Source organism: Solanum stenotomum, chromosome 2 (genome assembly GCF_019186545.1).
Source record: "Solanum stenotomum isolate F172 chromosome 2, ASM1918654v1, whole genome shotgun sequence".
Classification (NCBI taxonomy): domain Eukaryota; kingdom Viridiplantae; phylum Streptophyta; class Magnoliopsida; order Solanales; family Solanaceae; genus Solanum; species Solanum stenotomum.
The window spans coordinates 59,744,710-59,772,191 of record NC_064283.1 but is presented as its reverse complement, the minus strand read 5'-3'; the positions used below and the strand labels follow the sequence as shown (position 1 = coordinate 59,772,191).

Here is a 27,482-nt window from a genome sequence, read left to right as displayed (position 1 = left end):
AATTATTTCATATTTACATCACGTAAGATCTATAAATAAATATTTAAAATCAAATCTCTAATGTTTGCTTCATTTCTCTCTTTTTGAGGAATCTACAAATCAAAATGTTGCTAATTAAGGGTACCATCGCAAACACAAAGCTCTCTTTCCCCAATGATATTGTTTATGTAGCGGAAACAGTTTAAGTTTTCTAATAGCGACAGAACCAAGATTTTTATTGAAATTTTAAGTATAACTTACATAAATTCCATAGTGTAAGGATATAAATTACATTCTATCCCTATTCTTTTTTAATGTACAAAAATCCCTCAAAATCAATGTTATCCAGATACATAGCAAACAAGCCGTATGATGCTCGCTTTTATTATATAGTGTTTATCGGCACTTATATTAAACCAAAAATAAATAAAAAATGAACGATTTGTTTTCATAACTTTTGATATGATACGAGAACGTTATAATAACAAGAGCTTTTATTTCTCAAATCGACAAATAAACATATATAAAAAAGGAATAAATAACAAATGAATAAATTAAATTGTACCCCTACAACTTTCTCAAAAATATGTATAATCTCTCATATTTACTGTGGAGGTCCTTCAAGTCTAATATAATCATACATTACTCCGTTAAAAGGGCTACCACCTCTAGCTTGCGTTAAATATATTATATTTTCTCCGATTTGTAAATTATAGCCCGGAATTTCAAAAGTGAAAAGTGAGTATAGTCCATGAATTCCATGTCTTGCTATTGCATTACTTTGTCCAATTCCTGGGGTCTGAAAAGTTGGCCTTGGTCTGATTGGGTTGTTTATTCTTCCCTAAAATTCAAACAAAAAAAAAAAACACAATAATATTAATATCCAATTATATATAATTTAACAAGAGACTAGGAGAAAAGTAAGAGATTAAGCAATTTATCGATAAGATTTAACTTGTATGTACTGACAATAAGGTATCAAAGAGGCTAAAATAAGTCCAATTAATAAATTATAAGTGTGTCCAATGATCTTATGGCTACGTAACGTTTTAAACATAAAAAGTCATAAACACATTGTAACAAAATTTCTCATGTGTCAATGCTATATATGTAGTCCAAATTAATCATAGAACAAACTAAAATGAAAAAAATGTATCATATAAATTGAGACGAGAAAGTATGTTAGAGATTAGAGAAATGGAGTTTATTAAGCTACTTACTAGCAAATGAGAAGAAGTGGCAGAAGCAAATGCTATATGTAGTGTATAAGTTCCACTTGGATCCACAGTTGAAAGATCAAATAAAATTTGCCATGTTGTTGGTATATATTGTTTATGTACAGTCCTCCTGCAATGGTAAAATCCCAAAAATGAAAATTAAAAATTGTCAATAATACGTTTTTTTTTTTAAAATGGCAGCTCGATCGGTGTACTAAGGTCTCACTATACTTATGGTTCAGAGAAACGTAGGATCACATATGCAGTTTTATCCTACATTTCTAAGAGGTTGTTTTCACAGCTCGAATTCATGAACTAAATGTCACGTGACAGTAATTTTACCAGTTATTGCAAATTAACTAATTACCTGGTTACATGGGCATAGAACCAATCTTTTGTGTAATCACTAACACCAACTCTGTATACTAAATCTTCATTAGGATATAAATCTGTATAACGATCCCATAAACCATATTGTCTAAACCTGCAAATAACAAAAGATACATCAAATTGAGCAATATTTAATTAGTGTATTGATTATAAGTCTTCTTATACACTTATTATTTTACATGCAATAAGTATTCATGTACATATTTGTTACGTCGTGGATCGATAATATATATAGAAGTTGAACTCATAAAACAAAGTGAATTAGGTTTAATGAAAACTTACCTATGTGTAGTGTTGATGAATACATGGTTGGTGAGGCTAGGCAATGGATCAGGCACAAAAAATTCAGCAGCAGTTCTATCAGGAATTCCAATTTCCCATAGAGTTGGACCATTTCTTGGAGGATTATAAACTAAGTCACCTAGATTATATTCACTTCCTGCAACCACAAAATTAATAAATTTATTATTGAAAAATTTATTTTCGTGTGACATATAGGTCACAGGTTTGAACAGTGAAATATCAGGGCAGATTGTCTACAACTCCACATCAACCGGACATTTACATGATTCGTGTGAGAATGTCAGAATGTTTTGTGTACCAGACCAAACTGCTCATTTATTATTGAGAAAAAGGAAAAGAAAAAGAAAAGAGAAAGAACCTTGAGTGATGGTAAAGTTAAGGTTGTATTTGTAATCTCCAATAACTCCAGGGACCCATGAGTACAAGTTATAAGTTCCGGGTATAACTCCATTAATCTTGAAATATCCAGACTCATCTGTTTGAGTCCAAAATTGATAACCCTAAGCAAAAAATAAAAGTTAAAAACACAACGACTTTAATCTTAACATTTATATAAAGATTACTTCATTGATCATTACATTTATGTGAACTTATTTGATTAGACATAAAATTAAAGAAAGACACACTTTTGACCTTTGTATGGCTATAAAATTGTAAAAATGAGAAATTTAAAATTAAATTATTTTTAAATATAAGTTATCTGATCTTTTTTAAGAAACTAAAAAAATGTCATATAAAATGAACGTGCGCGACTTAATACCTTGGTCTCAGTTTGCCATGATCCAACATCTCCAGGCAGGGCCAATCCAACATATGCAGATTTTGCATAAAAAGGATCTTCACTTATGTACCTAACCCAAAATCACAATATTCAGTTTAATAAGTGAAAGAAGGGTATTTTTAAAATCGGAAAATTATTATTCAATAGATGAAAAAAGAGCAAATATAAGTCATTTTTAATACGTTAAGAGCATTATTATACCTGTCGTTGACCAATAATCGACCGCTAACTGTTGCCCGTTCATTGGCTTTGAGATATTCTTTTGATTGTGGGAAATCATATGGCCATTTTTTAGTTTCTTCAAACATCTGCAAATGAATAAAATTTCATTTTATATATATATATGTTAGTTTGTATTCATCAAAGATACATAATGAAATAAATAAAAATGGTGTTCGATTAGATGATCTCACACATCAACATTTTACTAGACAAATACAGCAGAATTTTGTAACTTTAATTCATACCTTATTATATTTGTTTAAATACGTACGTATAATAAACTTTAGGACCTATAACGTTTAGATTCTAAATCCACGTTCATACATTACGACTTACGAGAGTTGAATATGATGATTAAATTACCTGTCTTTTAGCATCCTCCCAAAGTGTTTGATGGTTATTACCAGAATCTGAGTTGAGATAAAAGAAAACAGGACCAAATACTTTTTTCCATGATTCTCCATCTTGTAGATCCACTCCTAATTGTGGACCTATATAATGGCCACTAAAAAATGTCTGCAAAAAAAAAAGTGTATATATATTAAGAATTAAAGAAAAATGTGTCACGTAAATTGAAACACATAATACGTAAAATTACTTACAGCTAGAGAGGTGGGACCAGAATGAGAAGTAAGATCTTGTTTCATTGGTCCACCACATGTATATTCATTAGTGGGTGTAATCACCCAAAAACCTACATGTGGATTATTACAAATCCATCCATGTACTTTGATATCTTTGTTATCAGAAGAAAATTGGTACTTGTCATCAACCTAAATACATGTAAAGTTATCAACATTAATTATTAAATGTAATTATGGAGAAAATTTAATCCTTTAATTAATAATAATAATTACCTCATAGTTGAATGGAGTGTTGGATGGATGTGTTATTTGAGTAGCTTCTTTATAGCCAAGGACTTTTCCATGGGATATATCTTGATTTGTAGGCATTACCCTTTGCCTATCATCTGATACAGCCATATAGTGGAACCTAAATAATATAGCAAATAATTCATTAATTCACCAAAATTATAACAATTTAATTAATTGAAATACTGATTAATATAAAAAAAATCATTAATTCACCAAAATATTTACTATTAGATACAACTCGAGGTTAAGGAGCAAGGGCGAAGCTACCAGCAACAACAGATAGATAATAATCAGTTGAACATCGTTAATTGAGAAATTATAGTATGCATATATATAAATCTTACAAGTTTTGACTGAGCTTGATTGCAATTCTTGCTTCATCTACTCTAAGTGCAGGCATTCCCTCTGAATGTTCAAATTTTCCATATGAATAAAATCCTGAATTTCCTCTTAGCATCACAAACCTGCATATAATTATAATATTGTTCATGGAAAAATTAACATATATTTATTTTAAATTACAAAACAAAAAAATAGCAACAATTTACTTACCATACTTAATTAGTTGACATTCACAAACTCACATTATTGATAATATAATAGAGAAAAAACATAAAGTGACACCTGAAGTTGTCTTAGATTTTCAAAAAGACACCTTAACTATGTGGGCGTCCTAGTACCCCCCTAAACAATTTCGAACTTATATTATTACATCATTTTTCGACCAGTCCCAGATTTTGTAAAGCAAGTGTTATCACACACCAATTATTATGTGACACGTGTTAATTTATTTGAAATATAATTTTTTTTCATTTTAAGTTTTTCTTTATCTTTTTTTCTTTATTTCTCTTTCTCTCTTTCTCTCTCTCTTACTTTTTGACTTATTTTAATTTTAATTTCATTTTAAATAGTGTTTCATCTTCCACCCTCACTTTCAAGTTTCCCTCCCTCCATTTTCTTTCTTTCTTTCTTCTTCACCTCCCACCTTCATCCCAAGCCCACGTCAAGTTGAGCCCCTCCTTCATTATTTTCTTTTCTTTTTCTAGACCTTGTTGAGTTATTGATAATAAAACTAATTATTTTTCTAAGAAAAATTAAAATTTTGAAGCTATCATTAATTAATTTATCTCATTTTCATATAACTTCAAAATTGGTAATGATAATTTTTAAAGAATCAATGAATTCCCCAAAAATTGAAAAAGCTTAATTGAAATTCGGATAAAAAAAAAACTAAATGATAACTACTAATCATCTTGAAATCTAATGGGTTTATCAACTTATAAAAAAACTATTTAAATATAATTTTAAATTTGAAGAGAGTTAAACTAATATTAATAAAACAAAAGGGAGGTGGAGTTGTGGTAAAAAGTGGCATTGAAAGTGAGAATCTTCAATGGAGATGGCAAAGAATTTTTGAAGAAGAAGTAAGAAAGAAAAAGAAATAAATAATAAGGAAAAAAAAGTTAAAATAATAAGAAAAAGAAGAAAATATATTTTATAGCAACATGCTTGTAAAAATAAAATCATATTCATTTTTTTAGTTTGCTCACGCTCTTTAAGAGAGTGCATACACTCTCTATGCCATGTGGACAAAAAATGATGTAATAATATTATCAGTTCAAGAATGTTTAGGAGTGTAATAGGATGCTTGCATAGTTAAGATGTCTTTTTGAAAATTCGGGACAACTTCAGATGTCACTTTATGTCTTTTCTCAATATAATATATGGAAAATAATAGTTTTGATCTCTCGATAAATACATATTTTAGTCAGAGTGATAAATGACAAAATATACATGTAACCATCAACAATTAAAATGTGTATAAATGGTTCATTTATGTAGGAAATATATTATATTTGGACAATTTTAGGAGTATATTACATTATATTACCCTCAAATATAAGGTAACAATACAAATTTAACATAACACATGAGTAATTTAACGGCATAGCTGTTAATAATTTTGAAGACTTGTGAATGTTCATATGCAAAAGTGATTAAAAGTGAACATTTCAAGTAATTGAAGGTTAAACATGCTTAATTAGATATTGCAGAAACTAAAATTAGAATTTATCAATATTTGAGCGATCAAAAATGTTATTAACCTTATAATAATATAATATAATATATATATATATATATAAAATAAAGAAAACTCACCTTTTGTCGATGTTTAGAGGAAGATCATGGTCTGCACTGGAACTCCACGTTTTTGTAAAAGAAACTTCAACTTTATTATCATCTTGTGATATAACTTTGAATTTTTTCATGAAAAACCTGAAATACATATTTTTTTTACATACATAATTAATTAATATTAAAACACACAACATATTTATGTATGTAGTATAAAAAAGCAAAACTATATAGTTTTTCATATATTAACATCAAATTTAGATTACTTACGTATCAAAAGTGCCACCCTGGTCTTTTGGAAGTTTCCACATGACATCCCAATATCTGCATTTGAAAAAAAATAAATAAATAAAAATTATTGAATACAATAGGAATTCAAATATAATTATCCTAACTTTGTAACTTTATATTATTATCCTACCCTAAATTATACTTTATTATTGTAGTGAAAAGAATAGAAATTTTTAAATAAAAGTACTTACCCTCTCCTTACTTCTAGATCGCTTTTTTCCAGTAGATTATCAATTCCATTGTAACTTATCCCAGAAATATGTCCAGTTGGATTTGTTAGAGTAAGTTGAACAATGCCATTATCTATCACCACCTAATAACAATAACAATATCATAATATATAAGTCATTACTCACATAACATTATTCGTAATTAAATAATTACAACGATGACAATATATTTAGTGTAATCCTTACGTATTGATTTGAGATGTGCAGTGTGACTGGAGGAGGATGCATCATATCAACATGTCTATGTGTGACTGGAGGGGGATGCATCATCTCATCATGTCTATGATTTACTCGGGTATGCCTATAATAATTAGACAAATAAAAAAAATCATCAACAAATATATATATATATATATATATATATATATATATATATTTGAATTATTTCAGTTTACATTCGTATAAACTAGTAGTATAGTAGTACCTTGCATGATGCATCGTCCTCCTCGAAGTAACAATCGAGAAAAGTTGTACTATAATTGTAAACCAAAATAAAAATCCTTTCATCATCTTTCCCATTATAAAACACTGCAAGAGAGCAACTATCAACGTTAAAGAGGTTGAATATATAATTAAGTAAATAAAAGTATATTAACATGTCACGCAACGGATTAGAGCAGTGAAATATTCTGAATCTAATTCAATACTCCCTTAATTAACTTTTACTTTTGTTAACTATTGAGTGGAAATTATTAACCTTTTAGGTTTAGGTAAGATAATATATAGTAGTGGAAATCAATAAGATAACGTATTTCATCGAAACTAGAATATTAATTAAGGTATTTGCGTTGATGATTGACAAAAACGCACAATACTAAAAAAATAATTAAAAATAAATATATATATTAAAAAAATGACCTCGGAAAAAAAAATCAAAGTCTTAAACCAACAAGCACTTTTGATATTCTGATAGGAATGTATCGTATACTATTGCGGAAATATCATGGATTAACTAGCACACAATCACAAACAAAGAAAATAGAGAAGAAAAACAATGCAATGATTTAATGAGGTTCGGCTCCTTACAGCAAAAGCGAAGAGAGTTTTCCACTATGAGAGAAAGAAAACAAGTTTTACAATGCTTTAGAATCGTCAACTACATACCCTATATATAGATCCCAAGTAATTCCAAATCTATAAGGAAAAGGTTTTATCAATCCTATAAAGATAATATATTACTTTTCCAAATCCATTAAAACAAAGGTTAATTTCCTAAACTAATAAGAATAATAGTTTCCTAAAATATACAAGGGAAAAATTTAAGACATAATTAACATATACTATAGGGGTTTGATTCTGATACATTTTATAATTAATTGTGTAATTTAAAAATTTGAGATGGCGAGGCTGGTCTTTCTCCAGAAAATAATAATTAATTAATTAAAAAATATCTCACGAGACCAAGATTTTAAGTAAAATCCAATTTTTTTAAATCTAATAAAACTAATAATCTTCGGTAAAATCCAATTTTTTTTTGCCTAAATGGAATTCAGACCGTGCTACTACAATAACGTTAGGCAAGGAAAATTAGAAGAAAAGCATGGAAAATTAGAAGAATTTTTTTTTGGAGAACTAAATACAACAGGAATTCAATTTATTTATTTATTTAGTTAAAAGAGATATTTTTTTTTAATAATAATATGCATCGTTATAAGTAGGAATTCAATTTTAGTACTTTAAAGTTTAAATAAATTACAATAGAGAAGTTAAACTACAAGTCTAAAAATTATTAAATTAGTAGGAATAATGTCTTACTTTGTTTGTCAACCCCAATATCCTCTAAGATAAGTTGAGGAAATAACGGAAAAAATTGTTAAATCTTTTTTCAACTCTTATACCAAATAATTAACAAACTTTGAACCATTGGCCCATATGATTTAATAAAGAGAAAATTTCGAAAGTAGCAAACATGATAGACATAATAAGGCTCTATAGCTATAATTTTGATAATTTACTTCATAGCAATAATTTTGTTTGCTATGAGACTGCAGTTTGTATATTTCTCTATTGTAATTGTATTAGCATCTCCCAATTACCTTTTATGCAATAATCCACCAACTTGGATTATTTAATCATTTGTGGGGGGTCCTTCGAGACGAATATAATCATACATGAGTCCACTCCAAGAGCTCGAACCTCTATTTTGCTTAAGAAACATAGTATTACTTCCAATAGCTAGAAGATCACTAGGTACATCTATACTATACATTCGATATAATCCATGAATTCCATGTCTTGCAATCGCGTTATCCTTGCCTATCGACCCTGTCGTAAAATGAGGTGCATGCTCTGGATTTTGATCGTTTATTCGGATCTATAACAATTGAAACGCGCAGTTAATTAATCGAAAAAAATATAATGTATACATGAGGAATATACTAGGTATACAAATTAAGAAAAATGTGAAAATTAGTTTAGTCCATACTTGTAATTCAGCTTCATTTGTTGATGCTAATGCCAGTTGAAGAGTATAATTTGAGAAATCCTTTACTTCTTGAAGATCAAACACAATTTGCCATGTAGTTGGTATATATGTTTTGTCCCCGTCATCCCTTTTTTGGCAAAAAGAATTAGAATCAGGTACGTAGTATAATCTTACCAGTGGAGTCTCTCAGAAGGAGACACAAATTTTATTCCTATCTTGTGATGATTGGGAGACTACTAATGATAGACTCTAGACTCACCAAGGAGAGACTAATAACACAACACACAGTAACAACAACAAGATAAAAGTGAAGTGAAAAACACAATTAGATAGTACTCAAGACCTAAGGATAAGCAACTTTAAAAATAATACTAATACTCCTAGCTAGTTTGGTATGGAAAAGAAATACGCTCACCAACCTACTAAAGTTCTACAATAATACTTGACTTTCACGCCCACGTATCAATGATCATGTCCTCAGTTAATCACATATAACTAGTGATCGTAATAATTTGAATTAATTAGTAAATAGTAATACTATTAAAAACATGTTAATTCCCGAGTGGACAGACAACCTACTACGATATATTAAATTACGTATAAAAATTATTTACGCTGTCAGTGCATACTATGTAAACAAGCTAAAAGGTAAAGGATGTTTGTGAACATACTTGTAAATATATCTATTCACATGAGCAAAGTACCAATCTGTTTGATAGTTGCTTGATCCAACAGTGTAGACTAAATCATCATTAGGATATATTTCTGTATAACGATCCCATAATCCATATTGCCTAAACCTGAAAAAATAAATACAAAAATAGTGAAGTGACTTACGTGGTACTTAGGTAAAGTTGAGTGATTTTTTCGTTACGAAAATATAAATTTACTGCATGATGAAATTGACTTACTTTTCTTCATAATGTGCAATGTATAATTGGTTTTGGAGTTTTGGTTGTGGATTTGGGATGAAGAATTCTGCAGCAGTTCTATCTGGAATGCCTATTTCCCACAATGTTGGACCATTTCTTGGAGGGTAATACACAAGAGTGTGTAACCTAGTTCTTGATCCTGTATATTTTTACAGAGACGGATTCAGAATTTAAATTTAAGAATACGACCTTTATAATTTTACCATTGTTCCATTACACATACGAAGTTATGATTTACGTTTGTAATTAATTTAATATTCGTTGAAATTGTAGTGAAATTTGTATATACATACTCTATGTTGAGTTCGATTGAACCCATAGGAGACATGTTACATTTGCATCTATATGGTAATGTTACAGAATTTAAGAAAGAAATTAATATGAATTTTTAGGACAAAGATTTGTGGCCGTGGAAATATGTTATTATGGGTAAAAATGAAAGATTAAAGTTTAAATTATTTTTTGAATATAGAAATATGTTTTTTTTTCTAAAGTCGAACAGACTAATAGAGAAATACTAGCACGTTAAAGAAATATAAAATGTATCCATGCCTGGGGTTATGTTGATGTAGTCCATGTATTTGTAATCACCAATAAATCCAGGGACCCAAGCGTACAAGCTATAATTTCCAGGGATGATATTGTTAATCAAGAAATATCCCTCATTATCGGTTTGAGTCCAAAACTGATAACCCTGAAAAATAATATACAAAAATCATATACCAAAATTCGGGGTAATAAATTACCCATGAAAACTTGACTCACCCAATCTATTCAAGTTCAAACTTGATAATTGAGTGTTTATTTTGACACATTCGATATAACTCATCTAAAAATTGTACCGATTTTGTGTTAAATGTGAAGTTCAAAAATAACTAATAAGAAATTTTATCAAAATATTTATGTATTTTTTTTTATTTAATATGTTGTATATAGTCATAATAAATTAAAAGAAACTTTATAAGGTCTGAACATATTATACAAAAACAAAGAGATCGATCGTTTAGCCACCGTTTAGCACATTTTGACCCAACTTATCTCATCCCAATTAATATTTGGGTGAGTAAATAAACAATCAACACATTTTGATTAGTCTAAATTCAATTTTATCCACCCATTTAATAAACTCAATTTCAAAACACAAAGTAAACCACAAAAACACAAACCTTATTTTCAATTTGCCATGATCCAACATCTCCAGGTGCAGCCAACCCAATGAAAGTTGAATTTGGAGTGATAAGTGTTTTACTCATGTAGCTACAACAAGAAATTAGTAAGTTGTTACTAAGTGAAATAAAAATCATTCAATTTCTTATATACTGAAAAAGGCAGTTTGGTGCACCAAAGTTTCACTATACATGTTTGAGGAAGGATCAGTATACACTAACAACAACAACAAACCCAGCGTAATTCCACTAGTGAGTTTGAGGAAAATAGAATGTACGCAAATCTTATCCCTATCTCGTAGAGATAAACAAGTTATTCTTAAAAGACCCACGGCTTAAAATAAAACATTTTCAAGCAGTTTGAAAAATGGAATACAGAAATAAGAGCACTAACAAATAATGTGAAATGGAGAACAATACACAACGAATAGATGAAAGAACAATAACGACAATAAAATAATGGGATAACCAAAGCACAAAAAATGCAGACTACCGAAAGTCTCATACACTAGTACATAAAAATAGTAATTAAATTAATGTACCTATCGTTAACGAGTAATCTGCCACTTACAATACCCCGTTGATCAGCTCCAACGAAATCTTGTGAAAGAGGGAACTCATACGGCCAACTTTCGGTTTCGATTAACATCTGTATTAATTAAATTTGAGACCGCTAATTAAAAAAAAAAAAGACCTATTCTATTTTTCTTGGAATATTGTGTACATAAGTTAATTTAGTACCTGTTCTTTTGCATCTGCCCACAGTGTTAGAATGTCTTCATCATCTGATGAAACAGAGTTTAAGTAAATAAAAACAGGTCCAAAAACTTTCTTCCATGGCTCTCCATTTCGAAATCTAAGCCCTATAATCTCCCCGGCATAATGTGTACTGAAGAACATCTGTTATATATACGTAAAAAATAAAATGTTCGTGTCAAATTACCTTAATAATTTCTCATTCCCACCATAATCATCCAAATAAAATATTCATACGAGCGATGAAATTATATAAAAACTATGATATACTCACCGATAATGTTATTGGGCCGGTGTGAGAAGTGAGGTCTTGTTTAACAGGCCCACCTGTTTGGAACTCACTACTTGGTGTAATCATCCAAAATCCAGTTTTTAGGCTTGGGCTTATCCACCCATGGACCCTATTATCCTTGTTTTCAACAGAGTATTGATATTTATCATCCACCTGAATACATTTTTTTAAAAATAAAATAAAAAGTAAATAAAATTTGAAATTTAAAAAATAATAGAAATAGCGGATATTTGTAGGATTAATCAATTAAATTCAGAATATTCATCATAACGGTCGATTTACGCAAATGTCCCCTTTTAGGTTATTATTTAAATTTTGTGTCTACTACTTTTATAAATTGTGCAAATATAGCCCAACTCTTTTGGACATGTTTGGACAATCTTAGAGATAACATTAGATTGTTCCTTTTTTAGGCAATCACTTAAATTATGTCACTCAATTCTTAATGTATTTTTCAACCTTAGAAATGTACCTCTCCTTTGAGGAAAGAAGTAGATGGGCCTGTAAGAAGTACAGCTTCTTTGTAGTCAAGCTGTCGGCCCATTTCTCGATCTTGGGCCGTGGGCATTATCCTCTGCCTTTCATCTGAAATAGCCATATAAGAGAACCTGTCCAAAAAAACACGATTTGGTGTACAAAGCATCCTCATTCATCCAAGGTTCCAAAAAAAACCCCACACTAAACGTACGTATGTATGTGGTGTAGACAATATATCCAGACGCAAGTAAACAGTTGTAGGGATATATTTCTTTTGCTCTATTACTTTTTTCTTTCTCAATTATTCATGCGTTAATCCATTCAATAGATTTTTTATATATAAACATTCTCCTGTATATATACACACTCTCGTACGTAAACAAATATGTACAGAATGCCCCATTAAGACAAAAAAATATCACCCACCCTTCTTGTTATATCCTCGAATAATTACTTGTAATTGTCATGCTCAAAAACTTGAGTTGACAACTAGAACATATATACACATATGTATGTGTGGGGAGGTTGTGTTACTTACAGCTTTTCATTAAGCTTGAAGACCATTCTTCCTTGATAGACATCTATATCTGGCCATCCTTCCAAACGCTCAAAAATTGCATAGGAATAAAAGCCACTACTCCCCCTATGAATTATAAACCTACAAGAATTAAACTAAATATTAGTCAAAGAAAAAACTTAATTTCATATAATATATATTTTTTAATATCTTGCATTTAGCATCAAAACATTTTATTAATTTGGTACGTAATTAAATCTTTGCTAAATCATTTTTCTGACATTAAATTAGGGATAAAGTTACGTAACAAATGGTACTTATAAAATTTGTGAAATAAGACGCGAAGTAAATAATATCATAGTTATTTGAATCAAGAAGTATGTAGTAAAATGATCAAACCTTAATATATTTGTTTTTTGAGTAAATATATTAGTGGTAATTAATGCAAGGATTAAAGACTTACACTTCACCTTTTGTCAATATTCATAGAAAGACTTGAGGAATTTAATGTCTTCCAAATCCTTGTGAATGAAAGCTCTACTTGATTTTCATCTTGCAATATAACTTCAAACTTTGTCCCTTCAAGTCTACAATATGTCATAAAATGCAAAAAAAATAATTAGAAATAGGACAAACATGCACTTTTAACCCCTCAAATATTATTTGATCTTTGTGATATCTATTTAAGCACATTTAACATTTAAGTGATTGAAATATTCAATTTTTATCCCTGTGCAATTGTGCTAGTGAATCTTCACAAATTTATCAAATTATTAACCGTTACACTATCTAGTTATTTCGTTTTATGCTAAGTCATTATAGCTACGCTACAATTAGGGTTGATATTGTTCTTTTAAAAAAAATATAAATAAACCATATTTACTTATTTCATCAGAATTAAAAGTCAAATGCACTTAATCTTGTTTTATCAGAATCGAAATTATAATTTACCAATAACTAAGGGACCGAAAATACTATTATCCTAATTAGAAATTCAGGAAGAAAAAAAAAACTTACTTGTCAAAAATGTCCCCGTGTTTTTCTGCTTTATTCCAAACAATATCCCAATACCCTCTATTATTTTCTTTATTTTTATTTTCCAACAAATTATCAATGCCATTGTATTGTATATTAATAACCATTCCATCAGGAACAGAAAATGTGATGTTGAATACGCCATTATCCACCAGCACCTGCAAAAGGGACAAAAAAATATTGGTACTATAAATAAAAAAAATTAAAAAAATTATCGTGCTTATTAAAAATAACTGATTCTAAATAATAGTCACTTTAAACCGATCACCTTTAAGTTTAGATAGATATATCATTGATTAAAAATATTGTAGAGGTTCTTACGTGTTTATTTAGTCTAAGTAATTGCACTGGAGGATAGGTTTGCAAATCCAATAGGATATTCTTCTGAACAATTCTCCTGAAAAAAAAACAAATTAAAAAAAAAAACATGTGAAATATTTGACTAAAATAATTTTTTACCTCTCTTCAATATTAATTAAGTAGTAGGGAAATTTTATTTATTGGAGAAGGATAAATAGGATGAATATATTAATATCTTAAAAAAAAAAACTCAAATTCATAAGGTTATTTTATCACTTATTCGATTCTGGTTAATGCAAAATCTCCTTTGTAAGGAGGCACTTTTCTCCTAGAGTTACAAGACTATTTTGTCAAATTGCTTATCTCGCACCTCTATATATTTTTATCTACTCGATAATATTGATTTTAAGTACAAGATACCCTTTTATTCAAAATCGTTTGTACTTGGAGGTGGAAAGAGGAAAGTACTCTTTGAAATAATTAGGTGTAAAAGATAGGTAAATTATAAATCGAGCTGAAACTAAAACAACATTATTGTGGACCAAGTGAGCTGTTGTCTCCTCACTTTTGTGCTTTAGTAAAACAACATATTTAATAACTTTTAAATTAGCCTCCTAATCTAGAGCCACTAATTTTATGTTTGTTTTTTCTAATGTTCTTTTTTATTGGGAAAAAGTGTAGGGGATAATTTTTTAATAGTTTAATTATGGTAGAACCTAATCACTTTAAACCTACAAAGCATTTAGTTCATTTGATTTACAGACAAAGTTATTTTGAAATTATAATTTTATAATTTTGAGATTAATTTATCTCATTTAGGAGGTGGAATAAAAAAGGCATAATACATAAATGAAAAATTCTTTTGGCCAGAAAATTTGGCTATAATTTGGCTAGAATAGTATTTTACTTATGTTATTTTACCTTTTTGAATATTTTTATCCTTTTAACTTTAATACCTTTTAATTAACGAATGAAAAAAAGATCAATTTATTTTAAAATAAAAAATATTATAATTTTTTAAAATTTCTCATTTAGTATTACTCATAAATAAATATGTCATTTAACTTGGTTTCATCTCACATTTATACTCTTTAATTTTGGATGTACTCAGATAAACACTTAAACTTGTATAAAATTGAATAAATAGATACACGCGTCTTACGTAACATTCTACATATCAATTTGTGTCCTACGTGTATTATGTCATTAGGACTCATGTATCTACTTAATCAACTTTATACAAATTTAAGTGTCTATTTGTGTACATCAAAACTTGGAGGACATATATGTAAAAGAACACATTTATGTATTATACCTAAAAAAGATCGAGTTAGATGGGATTTTCAGAACTAAAGTCATCGTGATTATGTTTGTTATGGAGGAGAGTATTATTTTATTTACACTCTATTGGATTGAAAATATAAACTTATCCTAGACTAAACCTTCAACTAAACATAGTATAATCTCAATTTTAATCATAATTTTGAAAGGGAAGTACTAAATGGCCAGAAAATTTGACTAGAATTTGGTCAGAAAATTAAAAAAATTATAATTTTTTTTTAAAAAAAATAAAATGATCTTTTTTCCATTTTTAGTCAAAATATATTTAAGTTAAAAGGATAAAAATATTTTAAAAAATAAAATAACATAGAAAAAAATATCATTCTAGCCAAAAAGATTTTTCCATTTTGAAATATTCCACTTTATTCTACATACAAAACGACCTCTAGAAGTAAAAAATAAAATAAAATATATAGCACTAGTGTAACATTATTTTTATTTGGTAAAGGAAAACATACATACCTTTCCCTAACCACAAGAAAACTAAGTCATGCGCCCATCAATTAAGGTACCAAAAAGGAGACATTTTGTGTGTATTGGAACTTAGAATGTCCTAAAGTGGGGGGTTGTATTATGATTGAGCGATAACCATTTATTCATCCTTTTAAAAAATAAATTTTGATTCGATTCATGAAAAAGAAATCGCTAATGATAATGAATAAAGACGTCAAATAGTCCGATTGAATGAAATGTAGAAGAGTTAAAATAGATAGACTTAATAAATGGACGGTTAATTGACCAGTCAAAAGTTATTTGGGCTGGAATGAATTAAAAAGCGGGTCATAATAAAAATATTTTTTCCTTTATTATTGTTATAAATGACATATCAAATAATAAAAATGTATATTTTTTGTAAATATTTTGACGTTATTATTAGATGTATTGAATTCAATCTTTAAATATGAAAAAGTATTTTTCTTTTTTAAATGACTCTTATAACACCACTGCTTACAACGCCTTCATTCACTCATCTTGCTATTTTGGAACTGTTGAGCAGACACATAGAATCCAACGTTTCTCTACAATATTGCATAGATAGACTGATTATTGTAAGGGACTGTCTCTAGTTGGTTTAGAAAGAATTCTATTACTATCAACTTCGTTATAAATTCAAATTAGTCAAATTCAATATCAAACTCCAAACAAACAAACAAAAACAAAAAAAAAAAGAAACAACACTTCTTCGAATAATAAAAAAGCAGACAAACCAAAAACAAAAAAGGAACAATTCCAGTTCTCTAGATTCTCAAACAAAATCCAAGAACTCTATTTCATAAATTGACAGAACAGAGAAAATAACAAAAATAATCAGTCTGATATTATGCTTATAATGCCAAAAAATATTTTTATCTTTAACTTTTTAAAAAGATTGTTGCAATCTTTAAAAAATATACAGTACTACTTTTGAAAATTCAACTAATTAATATTTTTAAAGAATTCGAGCAATATAATAAAAAAACATATTTAATATAAAGAAGAGAACAATACCTTGTTGCTGCACATTCATTAATTAGCAAAAATAACTGAAGAAAAATTCCCAACAATCCAAGAAAATAACTCCATTTTCTTTTCCACCAAACTTTCTTCATTATTTTCCAACTTTTTTCTTTCCTGCAAAAGACAAACATTAATTAGTAAGTTCATGTCACATATATATTTTTAATTTATATGCATTGACGGCATAAATTTTTTTTTTTACAGAATCAGAACACTTATAAATATTTACAGATAAATCTTTTGATTAAAAAAAAATGTAACCTTTTCACTATCACAAGATAAAATTTTACTATACAATTATAACATATTACATATTCAGTATAATTTCATAAGTAGGATATGAGGAGGATAATGTGTAGGAATCTTAATTTAAAATCAGTAAGAACAAAAATATAGTAGTGAAGAAACATATAGAAAAATAATGGAGAAAAAATCTTAATATTATCGGTGTGTATAACTTAAATTCGCGGTTTTTACACAAGAATATAACATAATGAAACCAAATAAAAACAAGAAGAAAAAATACATACCTTTGCAAAGACAAAGAAGAAATTGCTGTATGTTTTTTTTAAGGTAATTTTTGAGAATTACCTTTAAAAAAACGTTACAAGCTAAGGTTATATTATTATTTATAAGAGTAAAGTTTCAATTTATTTTCTTTCAAAAAAGTACTACTTGTGCTTTCAACAATGGCTTCTCTCTCTCTCTCGTGTATTTATAAGCATTTGCTAAGGGGTTTGAACTTTGAAAAATGACCAACAGGTTATGGTGCACTGGTGTGACTATTTCACTCTTAATCAGAGATTTCCATTTGAACTTTGGGAATGAAAACAATTATATTGGAAGCATCACCGCCGAATGAGCCTTGCAGTACGCAATCTAAATTTAGTCGTGACTCCAATATGAGCTCCGGACACTGGGCGAGAAACCAAAACAAAAAACTTTGAAGAATGAGGCATTTAATTACAGCTTTATTTTACCAAATTCTTCTCAACTTTATGGATTTTTGTAATTTTGGTTGTGTTATCAAATATTGTAATATGAAATTTTGTGGGAGGTGGGGGTAGGGGGTTAACATTAATTTATGAAAATCACTACAGTTAAATCTCTCTTTATAATAACGTTGTTTGTTTGGATACTTTTGATTGCTATAAAATAATGTTATAAAGAACATAATTTTTTATGCAAATTAGTATAGTTAAACCTTGATTTGTTTTTATTTGAACCCTGTATTAAAAATAAATGTTTCATTTATTTGTCCATTTTAACAAATCAAGAGCGTCTTTTTTTTCTTTTTCAAATTACCTTAATATTCATTAAATAACTGCTTAAAATAGTAATAGTCAAATTTAAAGTTCTAAAATATCATAAATAAAATTAATTCAGTAAAATATACCTATATTTTTTTATTTTTTTAAAATGTATCAAATTAACATGAAACAAGTAATATATAACGGAGGAAGTAATATAAAACAAAACATGAAAGTATTGCACCATGTGCTTCGAGAAACTTTTTTTTTTCTCTGGATGGTAATCTAATACTGAATATTAGTTCCAAATAGAGGTTGTTGGTAATTGTAGTTGACTTATATATTCTGCTTATTAATTAATAATGCAGTTGGAACTTTAATTTTGTAATTTGTCACAAATATAAACTGTTTGCCTGTTTGGGATGGTAAGTTCAAAATTTTGACAATAGTTAGCACCTATTTTCTTGATCTTAAATTATCTATCCTAATTTCTAAAATTAATTATTTCAAATTATTTATCATTTTAAGAATTAAAGATAAAATTAATTATTTTACTCTCATCCTATCCTTAGTAGAAGGAAAGTCTTGACGTAACCGATATAATTATTGTCATGTGATCAGAAGGTCATGAGTACTAGTGGTAGAAACAACAACAACCTTTTAAAGAAAAACAAAGTAAAACAATGCATAATAGACTCTTGTAATCCGATTCTTTCTCAAACTCCACACATAGTGAAAACTTAGTACATTAGGCTCCCTTAATCTATAAAAGATAACGTATAAATCTAAAAGGACGAATTCAGCATGTAATCTATGGGTTCAGGTAAATTCAATAGTCTTTGTCTAAACTTTATATTTGTATTAAGAAATTTGTGAACTCAATTTCTTTATATATTAACTGGAAATTACGATAAAAATTCATAAATTTTAAATTGTAAATTAGCCTGATAGAGTTTCTAAAAGCAAAGTACAACAACCATGTGGTGAGAAACCATAGATCAAGTAAAAATGACTTTTTATCAATATATTAAATTGCAGTAAATGTGGGGAATTAGTTAATTTTGGTCTTTGTAGTTATGACTAAACTGTTTTTCTTCTCTTCATTAATTCTATATACACTGTCAAATTATCTAGCTAACCGAAAAAAAGTTGTGGCATATTTTATTTAGAGATGAATTACCAACAATATTTTATGAGTACTTTTTTGTCCAATAATATTTGTTCATTATTGATTTTGCACACTTTGTAAGAAATTATAAATAGAAGGATAATTTTACTATATCATTCTTTGAATATAATAAATACAACGTCTTGAAAAATGTAATAGACAAATGACTATAATAAATGATAAGGGTAAATTATGAATCAAGTGTAAAATTATTCATTGATTTCAAAAAATGTTGGACATCCAAAATAGGGAAGTGCTAAATTGCAAGAAAATTTGGCCAGAAAATTTAAAAAATATAATATTTTTTTAATTTAAAAATAAACTGATGTTTTTTCCATTTTTTAGTTAAAAGGTATTAAAGTTAACATAACATAAATAAAATATCATTATGGCCAAATTTTGGTCAAATTTTCTGGCCAAAATTTTTTTTTTCTCCAAAATAATATAATAAACAACTATATATTAAGAAATCTTAAAAGACGAATACATTAATTTTATATTCTGAATCCGCTTCTCAGTAAAATGAGTGGTAAATTGCAATCTTGATAATTGAATTTTGCTTTGAAGAATAAAAAGAAGGAAAAGGAAGATTGTTGGTTGAAGTTTGCTTGTTGTATAGGTAAAGGTTCCTCCTAATCTAATTGTAAAGCAAAAGGAGAAAAAAACCAAAAGGGAAGGCAAAAATATAAATTTAATTCACCTGCATGATGGAAAAATCACAACTTATAAATAAGCTTTTGCAAATAAAATAAATTATAAAATTAAAGGCGGCAATTAACAAAAGATTAAATGCTAAATTACTATCTTTGAAAAGAAAATGAAAATATAAACTTTTAGAGACCAACATGTACTTGCACCTCTTTAAGTAATTTTATTTTTTTTGGTATAGGAAAGATTAAATATATATAAATTCTTAAGCAAAATGGTTTAAATATGTAGGGACTAGGGAGAATAAACTTCATTTCCTTATGCGTATTTTTATAATTTTTTGTCCTCCTTTTTTTTAGTCCGTCAAAAAAGAATGTATCTTTTTTTTTTATAATTTTATAATTTTAAAATTCACATGACATATTTATAATTACAAGATTAAATTATTTATTTTTATATATTCTACATATCTTTAATTTCAAATAATAAAATTAAAAAATCTTCTTTATTTTTTAAAACTCCATATTAAATCAAAATCAAGAGACGAAATAGTAAGTTGTCTTTATGTTTGTGCTTGGTTTGTCAGAAAATAGACACATTTGTTTGCCTCTTTTCATATATGTTTGACGGTGACAATCTTCAATAATAATTCTAAGCGGATGATATATATTGTTAGTTATAGGTAAAAATTTGAGGCACTCTTGATATTTACATGAAATTAATGAAAACATGAAATGAGTGTATACTTTTTTTTTTTTTACGTAAATTATATAGTTGATTAATGTACATTTTTATCTGATCTATTCTTTTCCAACAGCTAAACTTGTGAGCTATTCTACTAGTTTTACTTATAATAATAATAATAATAATAATAGTTTCACTAAAAATAAAAAAGATGTTTCGTGGACCATTAAGTTATTATATGATTCATTTACAGAAACATCCAAAAAATAACTAATTGCCCACTTTTATAGCTAGAACTCTTTAGTATGAAAAGTGCAAAAATGAAAGCACACAATTTTATTTTATTTTTTAAAGAAGTCCATGTGATGTCCAATAACTATATGGCCACTTATGACAAAATTCTACTTAGTGGACTCCTTTATTGTTTTTCTTTGTATTTCTAAAATTCTAAATTAATTATAGTTAGTCCCTTTTTCTTGTTAAAGTTTTCAACAAGGAAGAAAAAAGGTTTTTGGATAACATTAAGAAATTATGAAGTTTTTCTCAAAAGAATTGACTAGTTTTCCACTAGCAAGAATTAAGCTTATTTTTGGCTACTCTTTTGAAAAGTCGGTAAGACAAAAATGCTTGTCCATGACATATAATGTTGGTTTTGAATTAACAAGCTTCATTGATTCATCGAGCTTTAAAATATGTGTATCATATGAACTTGTGACATGTCTTATAAAGTTCTTTATTTTCCTTTTCCATTCCGATGTGAAATTTTACCTTTTTTATAAACTTGTCAACCAAAAGTCTGCTAGTCTTTCTCTTTGACTTGCCCTCGATTATGAGTGTTATATACAACCCCCGCTTAGGGGCTCAGTATCCTTGTTGATGTTTGTCCTACCATCGTCAATTTGATGTATATTTGTCACGATCATGACATGTCTTGCCTGTTTTGGCTCAACATGCGTCACAATTTTTTTCCTTAGGCTACATCATCATCTAGCTAAAAACTAATATTACCATGTGAACTCATGATATGCCTTATAAATTTTTTTATTTTTCTCTCCTATTTCGAAATGTGATTCATTTAAGGTTTCATGAGCACTCCTTTTTAGAAGCTTGTCAGCCTAAAAGTCTATCAATTCATCTCTTTAACCTGCCTTCATCGGTCCATCCTCTATAAATGAGTGTCAAAAATTAAAGATCAATTTATTTGAAAGACAAATGTACTTTTTTTTCTCTCTATTGTACTAAGACTAACAAATTACATCCAAGATGAATAGACTCCAAAAGATTGGAGAAAACAATGGCCCAAAACAGAACATTTGGGACAGAAACCCATTTGATGAATAAACAAGGCCCAAACTAACAGGGCTTATACTTGCAGATTTTGGGCCCTAACCTAACAACTAAAGCCCAAACAACAGCAAAAACAGACAGCAAGGTAGAAAATTAAAGATCACCATTTAAAGTCACAAAAAAATTGTATAACTTACGCAAATCCCATAGTGTAAATAGTAAATTATATTTTATCCTTACTTTTTTTTTAATTACAATAATCCCTTAAAATTTGTACCTTCCGGATACATTAATTCTAATACAAGAAGAATATTTCTGTTGCGCTAAAGAGGAAATAAAATCTGAAAATTAATTAAATCTCATAAATTACGCTTACGTTTCTTCTTACTCTCAATCATAAAGAGGAAAATCCTAATAGAATGAAGAATTTCAAAATTTCAAATTGTTGCCCCCGTTCAACGAAGAAACATTTCAGATTTGATTCAAAAACTTTTGTCGAAATTTTGGGTAAGCGAGGTGAGTTATGAAGGATACAAAAGTGATGAAATTGTTGTTGGACAAACGATTTCCTTTTGAATCTTCAAGTTCATTGAAGAGACTTTCAATTTTGATTCAAGATTGTCAAAAAAATTGAGATTCAAGATTCTTTCTTCTCTAGTTCATCGAAGATCCTTTCAATCTTGATTCAAAATTGTTGAAAATTTTAAGATTCAAAATTCTTCTCCTAGTTTATTGAAGATCCTTTCAATTTTGATTCAAAATTATCGAAATTTTTGAGAAGATACATCATGAATATCTTTGCTACTTCGCATTTTACTATTTATGTATCTTGTTTAAATTAATAAGTATTGTATTTATGCAAGATATATTAAATAAATAATTGTTGCCCATAAGATATTAGATTTGAGATCGATACATTACCGTGTGATAGTTGCTATATAATTGATAAATTAGTATAAATTCGAATTTACGTATCCTATCTAAAAAATTAGTGCATGATACATTAATATTTATGTATCTCGTTTAAATTGATAAGTATTATATTTATACTAGATACATTAAATAAGTAATTGTTGCCCAAAAGATGTTAGATTTGAAATCGATGCATTACCGTGTGGTAGTTTTTATGTAATTGATACATTTAATATTAATTTGAATTTACGTATCATATCTAAAAAAATAGTGCATGATACATTACTATTTATGTATCTCGTTTAAATTGATAAGTATTGCATTGTTACGGAATACATTAAACATGTAATTGTTGCCCATAAATTGTTTGGTTCATATCTAGTTAGTCAACTTATTATTTATGGATTACGATTAGAGTAGATCTTTTCCAAATCAAAGTTTTATTTGAATAGACTAATTATAGAGATATTTTGCAGATAATTGATTCGCTTACCATAATGAAATATGGCCAGTCTGATGACACATCACATAAAAAGAGGCAAATTCATAATATTATACTATAGTAAATTTATAAGGTAAGTAATTGAATCGTTGATCCAAATTTGGGAAATCTATTTGAAGGCGGACATATTTGGCATAAAATTGATTTACTGATCTAAAAAATGAGATAATATTTCTTAGATCAACATTCATTAATTGGAAAGATAAAAGATTTGAAATTCAAAAATGAATTAATAGAAGTAACTGTGGAGAGATTTGTGGCGTGAAAAAAAGAAGAAAAATTATGGGTATGCGATTTTATATTAATATATCCGGAAAAGGGGATGATGGGAGCAAAAGAAGGGATTTCTGATATTTTTTAAAATAACAGAGAAAATAAGAAAATATGATAATAAATGATGTGTAGTTAGGTCCAAAAAAATATATGAAAGTAAAAAAAAACACAATAACTAACAAAAAAACCCACTACATAACATTCATAAAAAGCATAACAACAACAGTAACAAAATAGTGTGATAATCGATAAGGCAACAAATATCAAAAGGCAATAAACTACATGAATTTGGGCCTATCAAAAAGCCCATCTTTGACCCCCCTCCCGACCCCCACCTAGAACTCCTTAATCCTTATTAACTCTTCTTCCATTGGCCACCGTCTCTATACAAAAAAAACCAAATCCCTAAAAGCTGCTAGCAAATTTCAATCTTCACCCAGAAATTCCTTTGTAGATCTCCCTCTAGATCAATCTTTTTCAACCCCATTGAAAAAAATTCAATCTTTACCATCAAAAAGTTCAAATCTTTGCAATTTTCCCAATCAAAAACATCAATTTTTACACTTTTCCCCATCCTCCTCACCTTCTTCTCCGTATTTCTCTTCATCTTGATCCAGTAATCTTAGATTCGTTCAATTTTCGGTCTTTTGCTTCAGATCTTGGTAAGTTTTCACTTCTTTTTTTGTTTTTGTTAGATTTGGTAGTTTTTTTTGTATTGTTGTATGCGGATTGTTCAATTTATTATGAATTAGCTAAAAATTGCAGATACCCATAGGGGTTTTTACGCATCTGGGTCGGATTTTGACCCGTTTTGGGGAGTCCATGTATCATAGGTTATAAAGGTTCAAGTTTTGTTATGGATGAATTACCTGTGTGCTGATTTGCAGATTTACGTATCTGTGTGTGTGTACTTAGATCATGGTTTATGTTTTTTCTCTTTTTCTGCCGTAGTTCTCCATGGATCTAATTCATATTCTGTATATATTGGAGGCGGATTGCTTATTGTTGTTTGACTTAAAATCTCTTGCATCCATGGCTACAAGTTTCCTCAATAAGCGAGAGATTGAATATAGAAAACTAATATGTCCATGTTCTTTGAGGGTAGAAGGTAGTTGTGGTTGTCCCCTTCCCTGTGGTAGATAGTATTGGCATTATTTGCTTAGTTTATTGTTCTTTTCATTACTGCTACTACATGTTGTTTCTTTTGCTTTGTTTATCACATTATTCTGCTTGGTATGGTCTGTTAGGCTTCCTCTATTATTTTCTATCCCTTGTTCTACCTCTCTGTTGTGTTTTTCAAACTGTCCTGTTATGTGTTGCCTGAGCTGAGGGTCTTTCGGAATTAGCCTCTCTATCTCCATGACCTAAGGGTTGGGTCTAGACCCGTCCGTTACACTCTAGCATCCCCAGACCCCACTTGTGGGAATACACGGGGTATGTTGTTGTTGATCTGTGATTGTTCTATAGTTGTCTACAAGTTTTGCAGATGTACCTAACAAATAATTGGATTATGTATTTTTTGGCGTTGATTATGTAATGCATTGTTATTACTGATCTGTGCTGAAATTACTGGATTACTTTGTTGATATAAAACTTGCATTGTCAATGACTCTGTCCATTTTACTGATCACCTGTGTTTTTGCCTATTTATTTAGGACTCACAATTTTCTGGTTGAGCTGTATATATGACATTTGTAGTGTTGATTGAATATGTATTTTCCTAACTTGTTAGTTAGTGTATTCTGATTTTTTTGCTCTGGATGGTTCCAGAAGTTTCTAGTTGTAGTTTCTATGTTTCTTCCATTCTCTGCACTGGTTCCCTTTTTACTAACAAATACTTGTATTATTTTATCCTTGCCTACAGACTGTTTGTTTTGCTGCTGGTTTATTGTCCTGCATACTTCATGGCTTCCTTGGATATGACTCTTGATGATATGATAAAAAGTAGGAGAAATAGTGAGAAAGGAGGTAGGGGACAAGGCAGGGCCCGACGTGGAAGAGGGCAAGGAGGATCAGTTAGAGGTGGAAGAACAACAGGAGCTCCTCGTAAAGGGGCACTTGGTGTAAATGCTCGTCCATCTGCCAACAGAATTGCCAAGGCAAGCTCAAAACTGTCGGAGTCTTTTGCATTTCCTAGACAATTTGATATGCTTAAAAAATCAACCTGAGGATTCTACGTATATTTGCTTTAGAATTGACATACAAGAGATATTGATATGTTTGGCACCAAGGAGAAAGTCCACTTTCGTTCAGCAATAATAAGCTATTGAAATGGTAGTGCAAGTATCGATGATCCTTGAACTTCTTCCATTTGAATGGTGTTTTCTTCGAGGAATTCGCAATGGATTTTGATAAAATGGGATATTCAGGTGGCCCTGTTCTTGCATACATGACTTCTTTGTAGCATGTTGCAAGAGGTGCTTCAATAACTGGAAAAATTAAAGAGCTTTCACCATTTAATTTCCATAACATCTAGAGGGTTGTACTTTCTTTACCATCTCTTGTCCTCACTGTCTAATTGCTATTGCTCTAGTTTCTCACCACTGGTGTAAAAGGGAGTTCGCAATTGTCGTGATGGATCCTACTGCAATATATGGAACTGCTACAGTGTCAAGATCTTCTATTACAATCTAGTTTATGGTCTTTTTGCAAAGGTGGCTTCATTCACTGAACATCTAAAGTGGAGCTCTCACCTTTTGTTTAAGGATGTGTTGATGTGCAGTTGGTCAAATCCTCCATTCCACCAACACTTTTTCTGCATAGTTCATTCTCCTTTCTCTATTAGGTTACATTGTTTTTTGAGCAATTCGACGTAAGAAACTCCTCCCTAGTTCAATGGGAAATTGATGATATCTGATTTAATCTTGAAGAATGGTTATTTGTCTTATTTTTTGGTAGTATGCTGACTTTTAACTTTCCACCTGGATATCTTTTGGGCATTCTTGCTTCAGTCTTTCCGCAGAACCAAGAATTTGCCATGGCAGAATGGCTTGCTTGAAGATAGTCTTAGAGCTGCAGGGGTATCATCAGGGTTAGAGACTGGCACTAAGGTGTATGTTTCCAACTTGGATGTCGGAGTGACAAATTCAGATATAAGGGTATACCTTGAGCATGTCTTTTACATATATACTTTTTTTCAATGGATATCTTTCAAGATCTGTTAAAAAAGGACTTTCCACACAGGAACTCTTCGCGGAGATGGGTGAACTGATACGATATGCTATCCACTATGACAAAAATGGACGTCCAAGTGTAAGTTGATCTTTGCTAATTTAAATCAGAGTATTACACTTAATATAAATTCATGCCACTTGATCATCACATGCACAAGTTCTTCATCAATTGGCGATAAATATCCTGCCTGGTTCCTAACTAGGAAATTGAATTACATGTCAGTATGGGCTTAAAGATGTACAAAATAGGGTACTCCAAATGATTGGAGTTGCAGCATGTTAAGAGGAAGAGAGATAAAAGAATTATGATAGCTTCTACCAATGTTACCAACAGGTTTTGGGAAGTCCCTGTAGGATTGGTTGAAGTTTGATGTGGTTTAGATATGCATTTTCTGAGTTTTTATCATAAGACATTCAATTATA

The 27,482-nt window shown here is 29.1% G+C and overlaps 4 protein-coding genes across 4 annotated transcripts in view; 1 reads left to right on the top strand and 3 right to left on the bottom strand.

Annotated features, from left to right (window-relative positions):
- Positions 1-27,482, bottom strand: part of LOC125856936 (very-long-chain (3R)-3-hydroxyacyl-CoA dehydratase PASTICCINO 2-like) — a 124,542-nt gene that overhangs the window by 38,216 nt on the left and 58,844 nt on the right. The window lies entirely within an intron of this gene.
- On the bottom strand, positions 584-6,943 carry LOC125856912 (uncharacterized). The gene is made up of 16 exons (XM_049536574.1): positions 6,849-6,943; positions 6,611-6,725; positions 6,386-6,507; positions 6,174-6,227; positions 5,928-6,044; positions 4,112-4,231; positions 3,750-3,885; positions 3,495-3,665; positions 3,256-3,408; positions 2,872-2,978; positions 2,650-2,740; positions 2,248-2,389; positions 1,869-2,025; positions 1,564-1,680; positions 1,200-1,326; positions 584-820 (listed from the first exon to the last, which is right to left on the bottom strand). Exons 1-16 carry the CDS (start codon positions 6,941-6,943, stop codon positions 584-586), a joined length of 2,061 nt encoding a protein of 686 aa, XP_049392531.1.
- On the bottom strand, positions 8,416-17,810 carry LOC125856967 (uncharacterized). The gene is made up of 16 exons (XM_049536631.1): positions 17,693-17,810; positions 17,154-17,276; positions 14,346-14,421; positions 14,007-14,182; positions 13,460-13,576; positions 13,011-13,130; positions 12,468-12,603; positions 11,978-12,148; positions 11,689-11,847; positions 11,490-11,596; positions 10,948-11,038; positions 10,334-10,475; positions 9,761-9,920; positions 9,521-9,649; positions 8,850-8,976; positions 8,416-8,738 (listed from the first exon to the last, which is right to left on the bottom strand). Exons 2-16 carry the CDS (start codon positions 17,252-17,254, stop codon positions 8,493-8,495), a joined length of 2,058 nt encoding a protein of 685 aa, XP_049392588.1. The 5' UTR covers positions 17,255-17,276; positions 17,693-17,810; the 3' UTR covers positions 8,416-8,492.
- LOC125856923 (THO complex subunit 4D-like) overlaps positions 24,267-27,482 on the top strand; it is a 5,882-nt gene continuing 2,666 nt past the window's right edge. The window contains exons 1-4 of the mRNA XM_049536585.1: positions 24,267-24,548; positions 25,751-25,985; positions 26,838-26,984; positions 27,070-27,138. Coding sequence (XP_049392542.1) covers positions 25,791-25,985; positions 26,838-26,984; positions 27,070-27,138 — 411 coding nt within the window. The 5' untranslated portion in view covers positions 24,267-24,548; positions 25,751-25,790. The remainder of the gene's footprint in view (positions 24,549-25,750; positions 25,986-26,837; positions 26,985-27,069; positions 27,139-27,482) is intronic.